General features: G+C 45.0%; 1 protein-coding gene across 1 annotated transcript; it reads right to left on the reverse strand.

Annotated features, from left to right (window-relative positions):
• Window positions 1-9,539: 9,539 nt before the first annotated feature.
• LOC308578196 (uncharacterized protein) lies at window positions 9,540-13,369 on the reverse strand (the record flags this gene model as incomplete). Its single annotated transcript, XM_081178453.1, has 3 exons — window positions 9,540-9,750; window positions 11,030-11,240; window positions 13,316-13,369. 3 exons carry the CDS (start codon window positions 13,367-13,369, stop codon window positions 9,548-9,550), a joined length of 468 nt encoding a protein of 155 aa, XP_081034579.1. The 3' UTR covers window positions 9,540-9,547.
• Between the last annotated feature and the right edge of the window lie 3,928 nt (window positions 13,370-17,297).

Genomic DNA, 17,297 nt, shown 5'->3' on the forward strand with positions numbered 1-17,297 from the left:
TGACATGGACGTGTGCGGGGAGGATCTTGGTTTCGAGCACGGCGGCACTGAAATGGAGGCGGAGCAGCTCACCGTTGACGAACGCGAGGAGGAAGACTCGGAGGTCTTCAGTTGGCGACCAGCGACGGGGAGCGAACTGTATCCGGCATTCACTCCCGTGATGATGGAGCACCCAGCAACCACCCTTGAAAGCGGGGAGGGGGGAAGGGGGGGCTTCGAGGGGGGGATGGATGTCAGGGGTTCAGGAGCAGAGACGCAGAGAAGGGAGGAGACAGAGAGCGAGGGGGAGGAATACGAAGGAAAGATGAGTGGGGATGACGACCCGAGATCACCGAGCCTGTCTAGTGAGTCCGAGGATTCCCAGAAGGGAGCGCCAGCAGTCAGAGCAAGGGGGGAAAACAGGGGGACACCCCAGGAAGAAGGGTCCAGAGAGGGATCAGAGAGCAACAGTTGGAGATCGGGACCCACGTGCCCAGCCGGGAGCAGCGGGGAGAAAGGGGACCAGATATCGGGTTCCAGAGGCTTTCAGAAGGAGGGAGGGCATGAGTCAGGAGTAGTCACGCCCACCTCGGGGAGCGATGAAACGATCAAGAGGAAGGTAGAGAGTTGGGCGCGCGCGCCAAGTTCAAATGTAGCGGAAGCTGGCGCAGTAAGCAGCCCAGAGAGTGAGCCAGGTCCCAAAGCCCGCCGCAAGGAGGCGGAAGGGTCAGGGGGGTCCGCGTCAGAAGAGAGTAGGAAAGAAGAGACCCCGGGGGGCAGAAGGACCCAGAGACGGAAGGAAAGGCGCAGGAGGTGGAGCAAGGCTAGGGTATTAAGCTGGTGCGCTAGAGGCGGAGACTCAGACGGGTCTTCGCCGGTCTGACCTAGAAGAAGTAGGGCTGCACATTGCAGTTTGGAAATGGAACCTGTAATCCAATAAAGGCTCTTTTAACCTGAACGGTGGCTAACGTGGTCCTATGTGAGCTGGGACTGGGTGGCAGCCCTGACAATGTGTATCTTGCAGGATGTGAATGTTCTGCACAAAATTAAATGCTCTGTTCCTAAAGCTGACTGAATATTTTCCCTGGGTTTCAATTATCAACTGTTAGGAGACACAATGCATATGATTTACAATTAAATTGGCTTTTTGATCTGAATATATTGCTTGAATCCCTTTCCTAAAATTTTCACCAAAGTTCATTTTCTCTAGAACATTTTTCATGAATTTCCAGGAGACATTATCAAACGCTTTCTCAGCATCTAAAAACATCAACGCTGCCTGTTTTTCATTTCTTACTTCCAGGTATTCTATAACATCTATAATATTTCTGATATTGTCCTTCATTTGTCAGCTTGGAAGAAACCCTGCCTCACTGTCCATGGGTTTCAAATATCAACTGTTAGGAGACACAGTGCATATGTGTTGTTTGCTTATTTGTTTTATTTAATCTTTTGGAATTTGCCTGAAACAGCCAGAAAATAACCTGTGTACTTAAAAAGTAGAGGAGAATATCTCTGCCACATAGCACGGCTCTTTTATTAGTGGCGCACCAAAGTACTACCAGAATATTCCCTCCCTGGTATTTGCTGTGAAAGAAATCAACGAGAACCCTAATACCGTAACGAATATGAGCTTTGGGTTCTACCTCTATGAGAGCCACTTAAATGCAAGGACGACTTATCAGAACACCCTGAAACTTCTGTCCACCACAGAAAGGACTGTCCCCAACTTCAAATGTGACAAGAAAAGAAATATGATAGCTGTTATTGGGGCAGTTAACTCTGACGTCTCCCTTCACATGACCACGATCTTAGGCATCTACAAGATCCCACAGATATAGTGAGTGTGTGGGCAGTGGAGCCTTTCTGCCTCTGGTACAATAATTCTCTTCTGGGTTCTCTATACTTTCTTTTACTTTGGTTCCCTTTTCTGAAAAAGAAGAAAGAGAGAAAAATATATAACTGATAGAAAAGTGTCTGGCTTTGCACATTTTTTTTCAGTAAATCATCCTACCTGGAAAGATAAAGAATTCTCACTGATATTCATGGTGTCCATGTTGGGCAGGGAGCCCTGAAGTCGTGGCTGTAGGGGAAGGGCTTGGATGACTGCCTGACCTCCTGTCACATGTGTCCCTGCAGCTTGTCTGGAAGTAGAGGGGAATCAGGCAGAGGGAGGGAGGTTAGTACAGTGCCAGTGCAGTAGGAGTTCTGCTCCTCCCAGTAAGCTGCATTTTGGTTCACAAATTGTTTCAGAAATTGTGAACTGGGAATAATAATAATAATAATAATAATAATAATAATAATAATAATAATAATAATAATAATAATATTTTTTATATGCTGCCCATCTGACTGGGTGCCATCAGCAGCTCTGGTTGGCTACCAACAAAAAAAAAATCATCATGAGTTCCACTTCAGGTAAATCTAATATCTCTTAAGAAATATTTCACTTTCTACATACTTCAAAGAAAAAATACCAGCCATATCTCAAGGGATGAATAATTTCGTGTCACTGGATCCCATTCGGGCTAAGTCCTCTTTCCTGATGGACTCAGACGTCAATATATTAGTGCTATGTGCAGAACCTCAAACTACTGCAGCTGTGAAGTGGTTGACATATTTTTATTCATTAGATGAAGAAATTGCAGAGAATTCAGCAGGCACAGTGTGGATTTTGACAGCCCAATGGGCCTTCTCAGCAGAAACAATGCAAAGGTATTACGATATTCAACTCTTTGATGGTGCCCTGTCTTTTGCAATTCACACAGAAAAAGTCCAGGGATTTAAAGAATTCCTTCAGACACTAAACCCCAACTCTCCAAATGGAGATGGGTTCCTCCAGGCTTTTTGGGAAAAGGCATTCAATTGCTTATTTTCTGTTTCCAATGACCCCAATGAAAGCAGAGACACATGCACTGGAAAAGAGAGTCTGGAGAGCCTTCCTGGGCACATTTTTGAAATGACCATGACTGGTCAAAGTTACAGTACCTATAATGCGGTTTATGCCATTGCATATACTTTGCATAAGATTCTCTCATCCAGACCAAAATACAGAAGGATGGCAGGCAGAGGTGGACTCGATCCTCCCAAACTGCAACCTTGGCAGGTAAGATTTCATATTCAGGATAAATCTTTGCTTAAGCTAATCTAATGGGTGAAGACACACAGTTCATAGAATGAATACACAGGGAAGAAAAACACCTCTTACAGCATTTACCTTTCCCGCACAAAACAAATGTTCTTTTCAGTGCTTTCCTGCTTTGCTTGCCTTCAAGTTGGAGCCAGAATAAACCTATTCCCTTTACTTCCCCTTCAAGTTGCAGAGGTAGAAGTATCTCCTCCTGCTCTTCCTCACACAGAAATGCCACCTCTTTGTAGAACTCAACAATGTTGTGGAAGGAGCTGCATGTTCTGCTGTCAGTGTGTTTGTGATGCTGATATGTCAGGAGTGGTGAAGAAGGAGGCAGGTTAAACTGGCACTCATGATGTGTTAATATCAGAAAGATGGGAAGTTTTTAGCCAGGAAGAACCTCTCCAGTACTTTCCTCGGGCAGCATCTCACCCTTTGACATTGCACAAACCACTGATGTTTGTCTCTCAGCACCCCATAATAATATTAAAACTCCAACATTAAAAACTTCCCTGCAATATAGATGCCAAACATCATAATGCATTCTATATAAAAATGGTTCTGAAACTAGACTTGCTTCATTATCAGTGTGATAATGCACAAAGTCAGGCAAGAGAAGGAGAAATATGAAGAATGAAGAATGCATTTGAAATTATTTAGGTTTGTTTCTACCCCTGACTGCCAAAACATTCTGTTCACTAACAACAACTATCTTCTAGAGCCTGCAGTTGTTTCTGCACAAAAGAGGAACATATATGGCTATTTTCAAGTGAAATTGCCTGGTCAATTTTGTAATATGCTGCTAGAATGTTCCTTATTTACAGGGTGCCCACAAGTTACATTCACTTTACATATGGGATTGCAACCTCATGATGGTGGGGAAAAGTAAATAAAGAATAGACAGCAGGGAAAACTCACCATTGCTGTTATTTAGTCGTGTCCAACTCTTCGTGACCCCCTGGACCAGAGTACACCAGGCACTCCTGTCTTCCACTGCCTCCCGCAGTTTGGTCAAACTCATGCTGGTGGCTTCAAGAACACTGTCCAACCATCTCGACCTCTGTCGTCCCCTTCTCCTTGTGCCCTCCATCTTTCCCAACATCATGGTCTTTTCCAGGGAGTCTTCTCTTCTCTTCTCATGAGGTGGCCAAAGTACTGGAGCCTCACCTTCACGATCTGTCCTTCTAGTGAGCACTCAGGGCTGATTTCCTTCAGAATGGAGAGGTTTGGTCTTCTTGCAGTCCATGGGACTCTCAAGAGTCTCCTCCAGCACCATAATTCAAAAGCATCAATTCGTCGGTGATCAGCCTTCTTGATGGTCCAGCTCTCACTTCCATACATCACTACTGGGGGAACCATAGCTTTTACTATATGGACCTTTGTTGGCAAGGTGATGTCTCTACTTTTTAAGATGCTGTCTAGGTTTGTCATTGCTTTTCTCCCAAGAAGCAGGCATCTTTTAATTTCATGGTTGCTGTCACCATCTGCAGTGATCATGGAGCCCAAGAAAGTAAAATCTCTCACTGCCTCCATTTCCCCCCCTTCTATTTGCCAGGAGGTGATGGGCCCAGTGACCATGATCTTTGTTTTTTTGATGTTGAGCTTCAGACCATATTTTGCGCTCTCCTCTTTCACCCTCAATAAAAGGTTCTTTAATTCCTCCTCACTTTCTGCCATCAAGGTTGTGTCATCTGCATATCTGAGGTTGTTGATATTTCTTCTGGCAATCTTAATTCCAGCTTGGTATTCATCCAGCCCAGCCTTTCGCATAATGAATTCTGCATATAAGTTAAATAATCAGGGGGACAATATACAGCCTTGCCGTACTCCTTTCCCAATTTTGAACCAATCAGTTGTTCCATATCCAGTTCTAACTGTAGCTTCTTGTCCCACATAGAGATTTCTCAGGAGACCTGCTCTCTATTTATTTACCCCCTTCCTCCTGCCCTCCCAGAAGATCTTCCTTGCTGACCAGGCTCTCAGAAGGTCCATGGAGGGCCCTGCGTGTGCAGCCCTCCCCCTTGTTTCTGGGCTCTGGGATGGAGGCATGAGGACGCTTCCCTTCCAAAGCCAGGTGAGCAAGGCAGTGCATTCCATTCCAGCCTCAGGGAAGGAAACACAAGGCTACTGGGTGCATCTGACAGACCAGCAAAGAAGGTGCCCCCTTGTTTATCAGGCTGTGGGGAGGTCCTGACAGGGCTCTGGGAGGGTCCTTTATATCTGCTCCAAAGGTGGACCACACAATTTTTGACTCCTTTCCATTGTGTGACATACATTGATTGATACTTTTTCCTTTATAAAACCAATTAAGCTTCTCCCTTTCTTTACTTTTTGAACTTTGCCTTGTTTTCTTCTGTCCAGCTTCCCTCTTTCCTGAGGAGCATCTCCTTCAACAACAGTGCTGGGGACTTTGTGTCTTTTGATGAGAATGGGGAATTGGCAGCTGGATTTGATGTTCTGAACTGGGTTACTTTCCCCAACCAAACCTTCCTGCGAGTGAAAGTAGGAAAGATAGAACCACAGGAATCGCACTATTCGGACTTCAGCATGGATGAAGAAGCCATCACATGGCACAAAGCATTCAGTCAGGTGGGAGTGGACTCTTGGTTTTCAAAAAGGGGATCAGTTTTATAACATTATGAATACAAATACAAGAATAAGGTCCGATATTAATAACATACTTAAGTCCAGTAAATGCATGAAGGGGTTCTTACAATAGAGTAAGCTCTCCTGCCAGGCTTAGCTAGGTCTCATTGATGTCAGAGTAAAGGGAAAGGGAAGGTCAAGGACCCCTGGATGCTCCAGCCAAAGGCGACTATGGGGTGCAGCGCTTATCTCGCTTTTCAGGCAGAGGGAGCTGGCATTTGTCCTCAGACATCGTTCCGTGTCACGTGGTCAGCATGACTGAACTGCTTCTGGCAAAATGGAACACTGTGACATCAGAGCACACAGAAACACCGTTTACCTTCCCACCACAGTGGTGCCTATAAACTTGCACTGGTGTGCTTTTGAACTGCGAGGTTGGCAGGAGCTGGGACAAAGCAATGGGAGCTCAACCAAATAGGGGGATTCAAACCACCTACTTTCTGATCAACAAGCCCAAGAGGCTCAGGGGTTTTGACCACAGCATCACCGACATCCCTAATGCATATCTGTCAACCGTCCCTTATTTGGCTGGAAACTCCCTTATCCCAGTGCCGTTTCCCACTGCTGTCCCTGATTGATGATGTCCCTTAATTACCCATTTGTGTTGAAGGAAGAGTATTTGTCTTGTAGTGTATATGCTTCCCATTTTGCCTTCTCTGCCAACTCCCTGTAATTCAGAATCTGTTGTCTTTCCCTGTCCTCTTCCCACCCACAATCTTATACAGATGAAAAATTCAGTTTCCTTATATTACAATTTATTCACTTATACACCACTCTTCTGGAATAACATGAATGTGCCAAATGATCTCATCTCTTGGTTCAAACTGTGTTCTTTAACATGCAAAGGGAGCTTCCTCTTCTCCTCTCTTTCTGGCTAGGTGCTGCCCCTTGGTTTGTGTAATGATTGGTGCCAGCCAGGCTACAGCCGGAAAAAGAAGGAGGGGCTGCCATTTTGTTGCTATGACTGTGCTTCATGTCCAGATGGGATGATTTCAAATCAAACAGGTAGGAGACATCATCTATTATTTTAAACAATGCTTCCTAGTCTATTTCAACAGGTTCCCCTTATTAGCAGTTCAGTACTCCTAAACAGGACAGCAGTTGCACTCAGATCTGGAAGAAAGAAGACAGACACAGAGAGTGGGGCAAACTAAAGCCACAACTTTAACCTTTACAAAGTAGACCTGTGGAAATAGGTGTGGATCATGTCCAGTGTACTCTGCCTGCTCCCCACCTGCCACAGCTTGCGGAGTCAAGGAAGACTTGCCTAACCCTCCATCCCCATAGTTTTAGGGCTGAAAGCCAGAAACACAAAATCAAATTCTGCTGCTCCAAGATATCATAGCGGCTTCTCACTTTTCAGAAGAGACTACAGTTTGCTCTTTCAATGGCACCATATTAACAGTCATCAATATGTTGCATCCGAAATTCCTGGTGATTTGATTGATACCACCTCTATGGTTTATGAAGAAATAATACTCGTTGCATTTTTGTGGTTTCCACTTATCTCTGATACTTGTTTCCAACTAATTAATGTCTCAGAATTGTGTTTTGGGGGCAGAAGTAGTATTTGTTTCAAAGGAAATTTGAAAGGCCATTGGAGATGGAGGAATCCATTTCATTACAAAGAATGAAATATGCCAGAAGAAAAAGGTTGCCTTGTTTGTGTGAACTCATACATCATTAATCTGATTTTTTTAGATATGGATTATTGTTTCAAATGCCAAGAACGTCAATTTCCAAACCAGGAGAGAGATCATTGCATTCCTAAGACCCACAATTTTCTTTCCTACGCCGAGCCTTTGGGATTCACATTAGCTGCCTTAGCTCTGCTCTTTGCTCTGGTCACAGCCTTGGTCCTTGGCGTCTTCTCTAAGAACGGGGACACTCCCATTGTCAAAGCCAACAACCGGGACCTCACCTACACTCTGCTCCTTGCCCTCTTGCTCTGCTTCCTCTGCTCCTTGCTCTTCATTGGCCAGCCTCACCCAGTGAGCTGCTCTTTACGACAAACGGCCTTTGGCATCATCTTCGCCATTGCGGTGTCTTGTGTCTTGGCCAAAACCATCACGGTGGTTCTGGCCTTCATGGCCACCAAACCAGGATCCAGGGTGAGGAAATGGGTGGGGAAATCTCTGGCCAACTCTGTTCTTCTGGGTTGCTGCTCCCTTCAAGCCAGTATTTGTGCTGTTTGGCTCTGTACGGCTCCTCCCTTCCCAGATGTGGACATGAACTCTCTGGCAGAGGAAATCATCCTGGAATGCAACGAAGGCTCTGCCCCTATGTTTTATTGTGTCCTGGGGTACCTGGGATTCCTGGCCAGTGTCAGCTTCACGGTGGCTTTCCTGGCCAGGAAGTTGCCAGACAGTTTCAACGAAGCCAAGTTCATCACTTTCAGCATGTTGGTGTTCTGCAGTGTTTGGCTGTCCTTTGTTCCCTCTTATCTGAGCACCAAAGGAAAGCAGATGGTGGCTGTGGAGATCTTCTGCATCTTGGCCTCCAGTGCAGGCCTGCTTGCTTGCATCTTCTTCCCCAAATTGTACATTATCATTCTGAGGCCCGACTTGAACAGCAAAGACCACTTGATTCTGAGGAGCAAATAAGAGTCAACCTTCACTGATGCCTTTAATTGTTGCATTATTAGAAAATGCAGACATTTGTTGGAATAAAACTGGCCAAGGAATCCCCTTGTGTGTCCCAATTCTAATCTTTCTCATACTCAGTGTTTTCACCCCTCTCTTGTCATTGTCTATTTATTTACAGCGTTTTTCACAATCCGTCTCAAAGTTGTTTGCACAGAAATCTAAGTCTAAACACAATAATACATAAGAAGATTGGGAGAATTTGCTGGATCCAACCCATTACGCATCTAGTCCAGCACCCTGTTCTCAAAAAGCCAACCAGACTATCAATAATATAATTATTTATTCAATTTGTATACCACCCTCCATTTATTATTATTTCTTCTTCTTCTTCTTCTTCTTCTTCTTCTTCTTCTTCTTCTTCTTCTTCTTCTTCTTCTTCTTCTTCTTCCCCATCTGATTGGGTTGCCCCAGCCACTCTTGGTGCTTCCAACATATATAAAAACATAATACAGTGGTACCTCGGGTTACATACGCTTCAGGTTACATACGCTTCAGATTACATACTCCACTAACCCAGAAATAGTGCTTCAGGTTAAGAACTTTACTTCAGGTTGAGACCAGAAATCGGGCTCTGGCGGCGTGGCAGCAGCAGGAGGCCCCATTAGCTAAAGTGGTGCTTCAGGTTAAGAACAGTTTCAGGTTAAGTACGGACCTCCGGAACGAATTAAATACTTAAGCACAGGTACCACTGTAATCAATACTTTATTGTGGTCCAAAGTCCCATAAAACATAAACCATAAAACAATTTCAAAACTAGATACAGTTAAAACAACCAGACAGACAGATGGTAGAACCAAGGCAGTCATTGTGTTTCATCTAGGGCATAATGATCTTTGTTTCTTATAACCTCTGATAGAACCTTGGCCACGGCCAGTGTAATATCATTTGACCTGTCTTCCAAAAGATATTTAATATGGGAGGCTTCAGATTTTCCCTGCAAATTTGCCAGTAAGGGTTTGATCAGTTGGCCCCTTGCTTGCTCATGTTGCCCACAATGCAGTAGGATAGGCAGAAAGGGGTCCTGAAAGGTCTTCCTTGTCAGAAGCCAAGAGACCACCCCTACCTGCCTCCCAGCTCTCTCCCCTGCCCCCCTCGAGTGCCCTACCATTCAGGGCACGGGTGTGGTTGCTTCGCTCCATGTTGTTCTTCACGAGGGCGATGTTGGCCAGGGCGCCCTCATCTCGAAGCTGTAGAAGCGCTGGAAGTCAGGCAGCCTCCAGACGTTCTGCTTCTTCTCCCAGTCCACGTGCAGGATCTCCTCGTTGTCAAACTCCAGCAGGAACTCCCCGGACTTCTTCTCCGAAGGGAAGCTCTCCTGGAAGAAGTCCAGCTCCACCAGGGTGTCCTCCACTGCGGGGGGGGGGAGAGGGGCAGAGGGGGGGGCGAGACTTCAGGCGATGCTGAAGGACTTTCTCTGCTCCCAAACACACACACTTTTAAATCCCCTCATTTCACAGCCATAACAGCCCCAAAAGGTGATCCTGGGGTGGATTTACATTTGGGGTGACTCTGGCAGAGCAATCCTTCAATAGACCAACCCATGTCTCCTCAAAGGATTGTTGTGAATGTAGCAAGGAGGTAACTCTGCCCTGAGCTCCTTGCCGCAAAGTGAAGCCAAGAATACAAGGATTTCCTCCGAGTCTTCAAGGGTTCTGCTCCGCGATGTTTTTAGGTTCCGCCTTTTGTTTTTTTTTGTTTTTATAAGATATTTATTAAGTTTTTTTAAGATATTACAATACAAAATGAAAAAGAAAAAAAAATACAAAATAAAAATGATTAAAAACCACTCCATTTTTCTATTACTTATTTTCCTTAGCTTGTTTCCCGGACCCCCTCATGCCTCCCTTTTTTGTATTCCAGTTCAATTTGTTGGCTCAGCAAATCCTTACCCTCTTTGTTTATCCTAATCTTTGGTCTTAAAATAGTAACATTAGATTTTTCCCTATTAACAACCCATTTTTCATATTCCCTTAAAGCATTACAGCTGGAAACCACTTAATTCCTATCCAACATCATTCTAACATTCATTAATTTTACAATATTTCTGTAAATAGTCTTTAAATTTCTTCCAATCTTCTTCCACCGACTCTTCTCCCTGGTCTCGGATTCTGCCAGTCATTTCTGCCAGTTCCATATAGTCCATCAGCTTCATCTGCCATTCTTCCAGGGTGGGTAAATAGGTTCCGCCTTTTGTGCTGTTGGGGAGGAGAGAGGCCACTCTGTCTTCTGGGGGCATTAGGGACGGGGGGGGGCTGGTGCCTTTTGGGTGTGACTATTGGGGGCTTCTGAACCAAGCAGGTCTCTGTGGCAGGCAGCAGAGCCCATAAAGGGGAAAGAACAACTCTTGTCTTATCTCCCTTTCCCTCCTTCCAACTTCAGATCCTCCCTCCCCTCCCTTTCGTGTTTTGGGGGCGTCCAATTTCCTTCCTCTCCCCAACCCCTCCGTATTCCCGGGTGCAGCGTCTGCACCTGTCAGGGCAGGGGGCTTCTCCTCCCTGCAGCCAGAGAGACCCCTCCAACTTTGCCCACAAGCAACGCCCAGGGGCGCGATCTTTCTCCCCCAACCCCCCAGGCTTCTTTGCGGGGACCCCTCCCCAGGCATCTCTCCCTCCCCCCTGCGCCCCCTGACCCTTCAGGGCTCCGGCCCCCCTTGGCGGGGCGAGGAGGGGGGTCGCCCAGAGGCAGCGAAGGGCTCTTCCTCCTCTTCCTGGGCCGAGGCGGGCGAGGGGCGATTCAAGCCCGAGTGTCCCTTGCCCCTTCCTCCTGGATGCTCGTCCTCCAAGGGACTGTGGGGGGCGGAGCAGAAAAGTCCCTGCCAGCTCGGCCAATGAACAAGCGCCCTGGCAATGACCAGCCTGTCTCCAGGTAAACCATCCCCAGGCAGGAGCCTCAGCCGGAGACGGAGCGAAAAGAGCAGCTGGAAAAGGGGAGCTTTTTTGCGGGGGGGTGCATCTTCCCAAGAGGGGAGGGGTCTGTTGCAGGGAATGGGCTGCGGGGGCTCCTCTCTGTCTCTCCCCCCCCCCGTGTGTTTGTGCATGGGGCTCCTCAGACACCAGCACCAGGGATGTTTCTTGCAAAGGGGAGCTGGGGGCTGGAGGGGGCTTTTATTTGGGGGGTGGGGTCTCCTTATTAGGGGGCTGCCAGGCCTCCTCGGGATGCAGGTTGGTGGGCGAAGGGGGGAGCCCCGACCTCAGCAGACAGTTATTCCCCCTTGAAATCGAAGAAAGGGGGGCTCTGATTTCCCGGGGGGGGGGGACATGGCCCTTCTGAGCCTGCGATGACACGCACGAAACTTCCTTCCTCTGCCTTCTGTCTTGTTGTATCAATTGACCTCCGCCCAGTTTGGATCCCACTTGTCTGCTGGCCAAGCCGTTGCCCCAGTTTCCTGCTTGCAGGGAGGTAATTTTGCTTCTCCTTCACATTGGAGAGAGGGCAGTAAAGAGATGCTGCTGCAGCTACAGCGAAACAGTCCTTTCTTCCTTTCTCTCATGTTGACATGGGAGCGGTTGTGCAATATAGATCTGAGGTCTACAGGAAGTTATGGTTTGAGGGAAAACTATATGAAAATGATGTATAGATATTATTTGATGACATTCATGTTGATAATACTGCATAAACAAATACGTTTGATAATAACACAATACACAAATAAAATTTAATGGGGCAAATAATTTAAAGAGATGAACCCATAATCACAATGCATCTGATCCTGGAATTTCCCTAGGCTGTGATTGTACCTTTAGCTCTAGGCCTTCACATTTTGGGGGGAAATGAAGGCTTGCTGGATTATGCCCAATATCAGGGATGTGTTCCATCGTTCTGCCCGGACACTGAGGTCCAGCGCCAAGGGCCTTCTGGCAGTTCCCTCGCTGCGAGAAGCCAAGTTACAGGGAACCAGGCAGAGTGCCTTCTCGGTGGTGGCGCCTGCCCTGTGGAATGCCCTCCCACCAGATGTCAAAGAGAACAACAACTACCAAACTTTTAGAAGACATCTAAAGGCATCCCTGTTTAGGGAAGCTTTTAATGTTTGATAGGTTATTGTATTTTAGTGTTTTGTTGGGGGCTGCCCAGGGTGGCTGGGGGGTCCCAGCCAGATGGACGGGGTATAAATAATAAATTATTATTATTATTTCCTCTAGTTCTGGGCAGGTGAAGTTTGGACCTACTGAGCTAAGTGCCTCCTCCTGTTAATTACTCATCAAAAGAAATAATAAGATTCATAGGATTCCAAGTTGGGAGGATGACTCCTCACAGGTTCATCGTGCATAATGCAACTTCCACAACAAGGAACACCCTGGAGAACAGATAATCCTCCCCATCATTAGTAGAATTGCTAGTTTCCATCCTGAAAAACACAAAGTGCTTCCAGAGCTCTTCAGCTACATCAACAATCACCATCTGAAGTTATAAAGATCTCACATTATTTAGAACTAGATTTGGGTCTAGGCAGGACTCTGTATCATTCCTGTTATGATCATTTCCCCTCTGTTTGTTAGGGCATTCATCTTTGGCCACTGGAAAATTGGACCTCATTCTATGGCTCTTAATTAACACACATATCCAAGCTAACTGCTTCATCCTAACTGACCTCCCTTTCTTTTGGACAAACTGATTTGCAAGGTTGCACCATTTCCCCCTCTTTATACACTAGTGCTGTGATAACCGTTGCTCTGTATGAGGATTTTTAAAACAAAAAGAATGATTTTAGATGTTGTTGAGGTCAATCCTGATGAACGTGGTATGTGATGCTGCAGAGGCAAAGATGGGAGGCTGCGTTTCATGGCTCTGTTCTTCCAACAGAATCATGCTGGTTGCAATGCTTCTGCTTGTATTGCTGTGTCATGCTGTGGGCCAGAAACATTCCATTAACTGTAGCATACAAGATGATCCCCTCCCGATCCCTCATGAATTTTACCATCCTGGAGACCTGGTCATTGGAGAGATTGTTTCTCAGGTTGTCTTCCTCCATAATCTCCTCTCTTTCCTGAAACAGCCGACACAGATTGTGATTAATGAGCCCATGTAAGGCACCATCTCTCCCTCTCACTCATGCTGCTTATTTAATAAGTTCCAAGTATAGTTGCTGAGAACTTATATTTAAGGAACAATTGTGTTTGTTCATTTCTGGAGTGAGAAAAGTGGCATCTATAGCATATTGGTGGCAGAAAGCATTCATAGTTTTCTCTCAAAAGTGTTCTTGAAATGTATGGAAGTTGTGCATTGTATTGGAATTAGGTTGGTGTTTGTGCTGAGAAATTGAGGCACTCTGCTCAAGAGAAATGAGCAAAACCAGAAATAATAGAGGGAACAAAGGGGCAGTGGAAATCCCCCCCCCCAAAATGCATAATGAAGGCGGCTTATCAAAGGTTATGGTTAGCTCCTACATAAAGGTGAGTCAAGCTGGGAGCAAACAGGTCATCAAGCTGCATATGTGACAGTATAAAACCATATGTGTAACCTGCAGCCCCCGTAGTCTCTTGTCTGCGCCATGAGATGGATGAGCCACCATTCTTGCATAAGAATAAAGCGTTTTTGCTTTGCTACCCATTGCCTGTGATAGTCTCTGCCACACAACAAATCTCAATGTGGCCGGGTCCCACAAGAGCACTTCCACCAGCCTTGCACAGAATAGCTACATGGAGGATTTTGCTCCGGCAAGCTCCTTCAATGAAGACAGGAGTGAGGAAGCATGACTAAATCTGAATGATATTAAAGCTAGTTATTACCTCCCGCTGTCAAATATTTTATTGCTTTAAGTACATTGGAGATGAACCAGCAATCAAATATGATGAGAGAATGTCTTGGCTAGATGCATTTGGAAATATAGTCTGGACCCCTCTGTATAGAATGAAGTAACGAGATTGTCAGCAGAGAGTTGGCAAAAGGGTCTAATTCTATATTACTTCTCTTCTTAGAGTTTCCTTTTAAAATACTAAGAAGCACATCATCCCTGAAACACAGTCCTAAACTGGAACTGAGGAAGGAAATAATGATCAAATGGGGGGGGGGGGGACCTGGGAAAGTGTGTGCCCATAGTGGCATGAGAAAAGTTAGGATAGAGGAATCACATAGGTTCTCTCTATGCACGAATTTAAGGGGAAATTGTGCTAAGTTAATGGTGCAATGAGTTAAAACAATAATAAATAGAATAAATAGGAATTAAAGTGATTTTTGGGAAATGCCAGAAAAAGGATGAAAATTGTAATCATGTGGCTGATTAGCAAGATGAATAATGAAAGAAAATGGGAGTAGGTTAGGTATATAAAACTCATGGAGAAAAGGCAGGTTATACATTTAATAACTAATAATGAATAAACATACTGATCCATGAGAAATAAAATTAAAACTAAACAAAATATTTTATGTACATTGTGGAAAACATGTAAAGAAAATCTTACTTTTATACTCAGTTGATTGGCAAAGGGAATGACTCAACTGAGGTTCAAACTGCAAGTCAATCTTGGAAACAAGCAGATGAGAGAAGAAGAGTATGAATGTCCTTTGGTTGCTTCTGTTACTGTTGTTTGTCAACAGCTATAACATCTGTAGTTTCCATGACAGTTCGGTGCCAAAGAACTACCAGCACATCCTGGCCTTGGCATTTGCTGTCCAAGAGATCAATGAAAACCCCGACATTTTATCCAACGTCTCTCTGGGATTTCACATCCTCAACAGCTACTACACTGCCAGGATGACCTGTAAGGCCAGCCTCAGCCTCTTTTCTGCACAACGGAGGTTTGTCCCCAACTTCCAGGGTCACAACCAGAAGAAAGTGATAGCTCTGATCGGAGGATGCATCTCCGAAATCTCTGCGAATGTGGCCGTCATTTCAGCAATGTACAAGACTCCACAGGTAAGCCTTTTTCTGAGAGTATAGAGAGAACACATCATGGTGGGATCATCATGATTTCAGAAAAATTTCCTGTCCTCCTTTGGATAAATGCAGATTTAATGATACTGCTATCAGGTTTATCGACAGTTCCTTGGCAAACTGTGCGGATCAACAAGTTTTAAGCAAGGCTTTGTTCTTTCCTGGATCCTGTTCAACCTTTTCATCCATGACTTTGATCTCTTGTTGGGAGCTGTATGCTGTGAACATTGTCTGACATAGACAATGGGGCGACATCCTCAGAGGGGAAGATGTGGGGCCTGTAGAGGAGATCAGAAGCACCGAGGGTCTGGAGGAACCAGTCCTGTCCCAAGGCCACCTGAAGTGCCTTTTAACATATAGGACTCTCCTGATCTCCCTCATAGCCTCTCTCGCAATCTGAAAGTCCTGCTTTCATCCCTGATTCCCCCTGAAGACTGAGGGTGGCAGATCGGGATGGTGACAAAATGTGTTAAAAGTGAGAAGAAGAGGGAGCTGGGATCAAGCTTGCATGTTTGTACACAAAGCAATCTGACACCTTACTTGTATGAGCCCGAACGTGTATCAGCTCTCTATGGTCTACCTGGCATATTTAGGTGATGATTTGTTAATATCCTGTGTCCTTCATTGGCATTAAACAACGGATTTACAGAATGCACACAAAAAGACCCTTTTCTTTATTTGTTTCACAATTAGTATCTATAATCAACAAAAATCCCAAAGATTTACTTCACATCATAATATCATGCAAGTAAATGAAGATTAACATAAAATTAACCCATACCCTATAAAAATTGAAAAGTTAATTGAATTTGCTTAGCATGAGATAATTATTTTCTTGGCCAGTTGGATGGGCAGGGTATAAATAATATATTGTTTTTGTTGTTGTTAGCCACTAGTTTCCCTACAATTCATTTATATATTTACTTGCCATTTGCACTCTTAAATAAAATGTTGCCGTTTGTATTTTAGTCAAATCTGAATCTTTATTAAGCATTCTTTCTAGGGACAGAACAAAGTAATATTTCCATTTTGAGCCAATAACATTCTTGTAGCTTTTAACAATTAGGATGTAAATTCCTTATGTTTTCTGGGTGATTCGCATTAAAGTCCAACTCAGTGACAGCATTTTTGAGTTAGTGCTCAACATTTTCAGCTTAATAGGCTGAAGGTTGGCAGTAGAGTCAAGATCACTGTTGATATACCAGCTGCGAGCAGTGGTGGACTTGGGTAATTTGGTGTGTGTCCCCCCCCCCCCCAGGTTGGTAAGGAGAAGTAAAGCTTTAGGAAGGAGGAATAAGGGCTCTGGGAGGGTCCTGGAGCCCACCCACCTCCTCCCCAAAGCAGGGAAAGCAAGGAAGGAGGATGGGGACTCTAGGACCCTAACAAAATCTGTAAATGGCGCCACCTTTTCTCAGCACCCACTGCTCACAAAAACCCAAATCCAGCCCTGGATCCACCCCTTTGACATGATTCTGGATTCCTGTAAGATCCTCTGTTACAGATGAAGGCAGCATATGACCGACCTGAAGCAACACATTTAAATACTTCATAGCAGAGACACCCTTTTCTACACTCCCAGAAATAAGCACTAGTATTGGGAGTAAGAGTACTTAAACCTAGCAATGCAATTACTTGCAGATGGTGTTATTCTGATATTCCACAGATAAAATGGCATACAAGTCAACTGGAATAGATTCATTGAACATTCTCGTTTGAGTAATATTTATGCATTTTATTTCAGCTCACTTATGGATCATTTTTGCCAATACAACATGCCAACACTTTATACCCCTTTTTGTACCAGATGGTCCCAAATGAAGCCCAACAGCACATCGGGGTTGTGCAGTTACTCAAACATTTTGGATGGACATGGATAGGGCTTGGTGCTGTGGATGATGACAAAGGGGACCAGTTTTTGCAGACAATGGCCCCAATGCTTGATGAAAACAGCATCTGTTATGCCTTCATCATAAGAATACCAAAATGGAATTATGTGGATGAGATTATAGAATATGTTTCACAACGT

This window comes from Podarcis bocagei (genome assembly GCF_964188305.1).
Source record: "Podarcis bocagei genome assembly, chromosome: W".
Taxonomy (NCBI): Eukaryota; Metazoa; Chordata; class Lepidosauria; order Squamata; family Lacertidae; genus Podarcis; species Podarcis bocagei.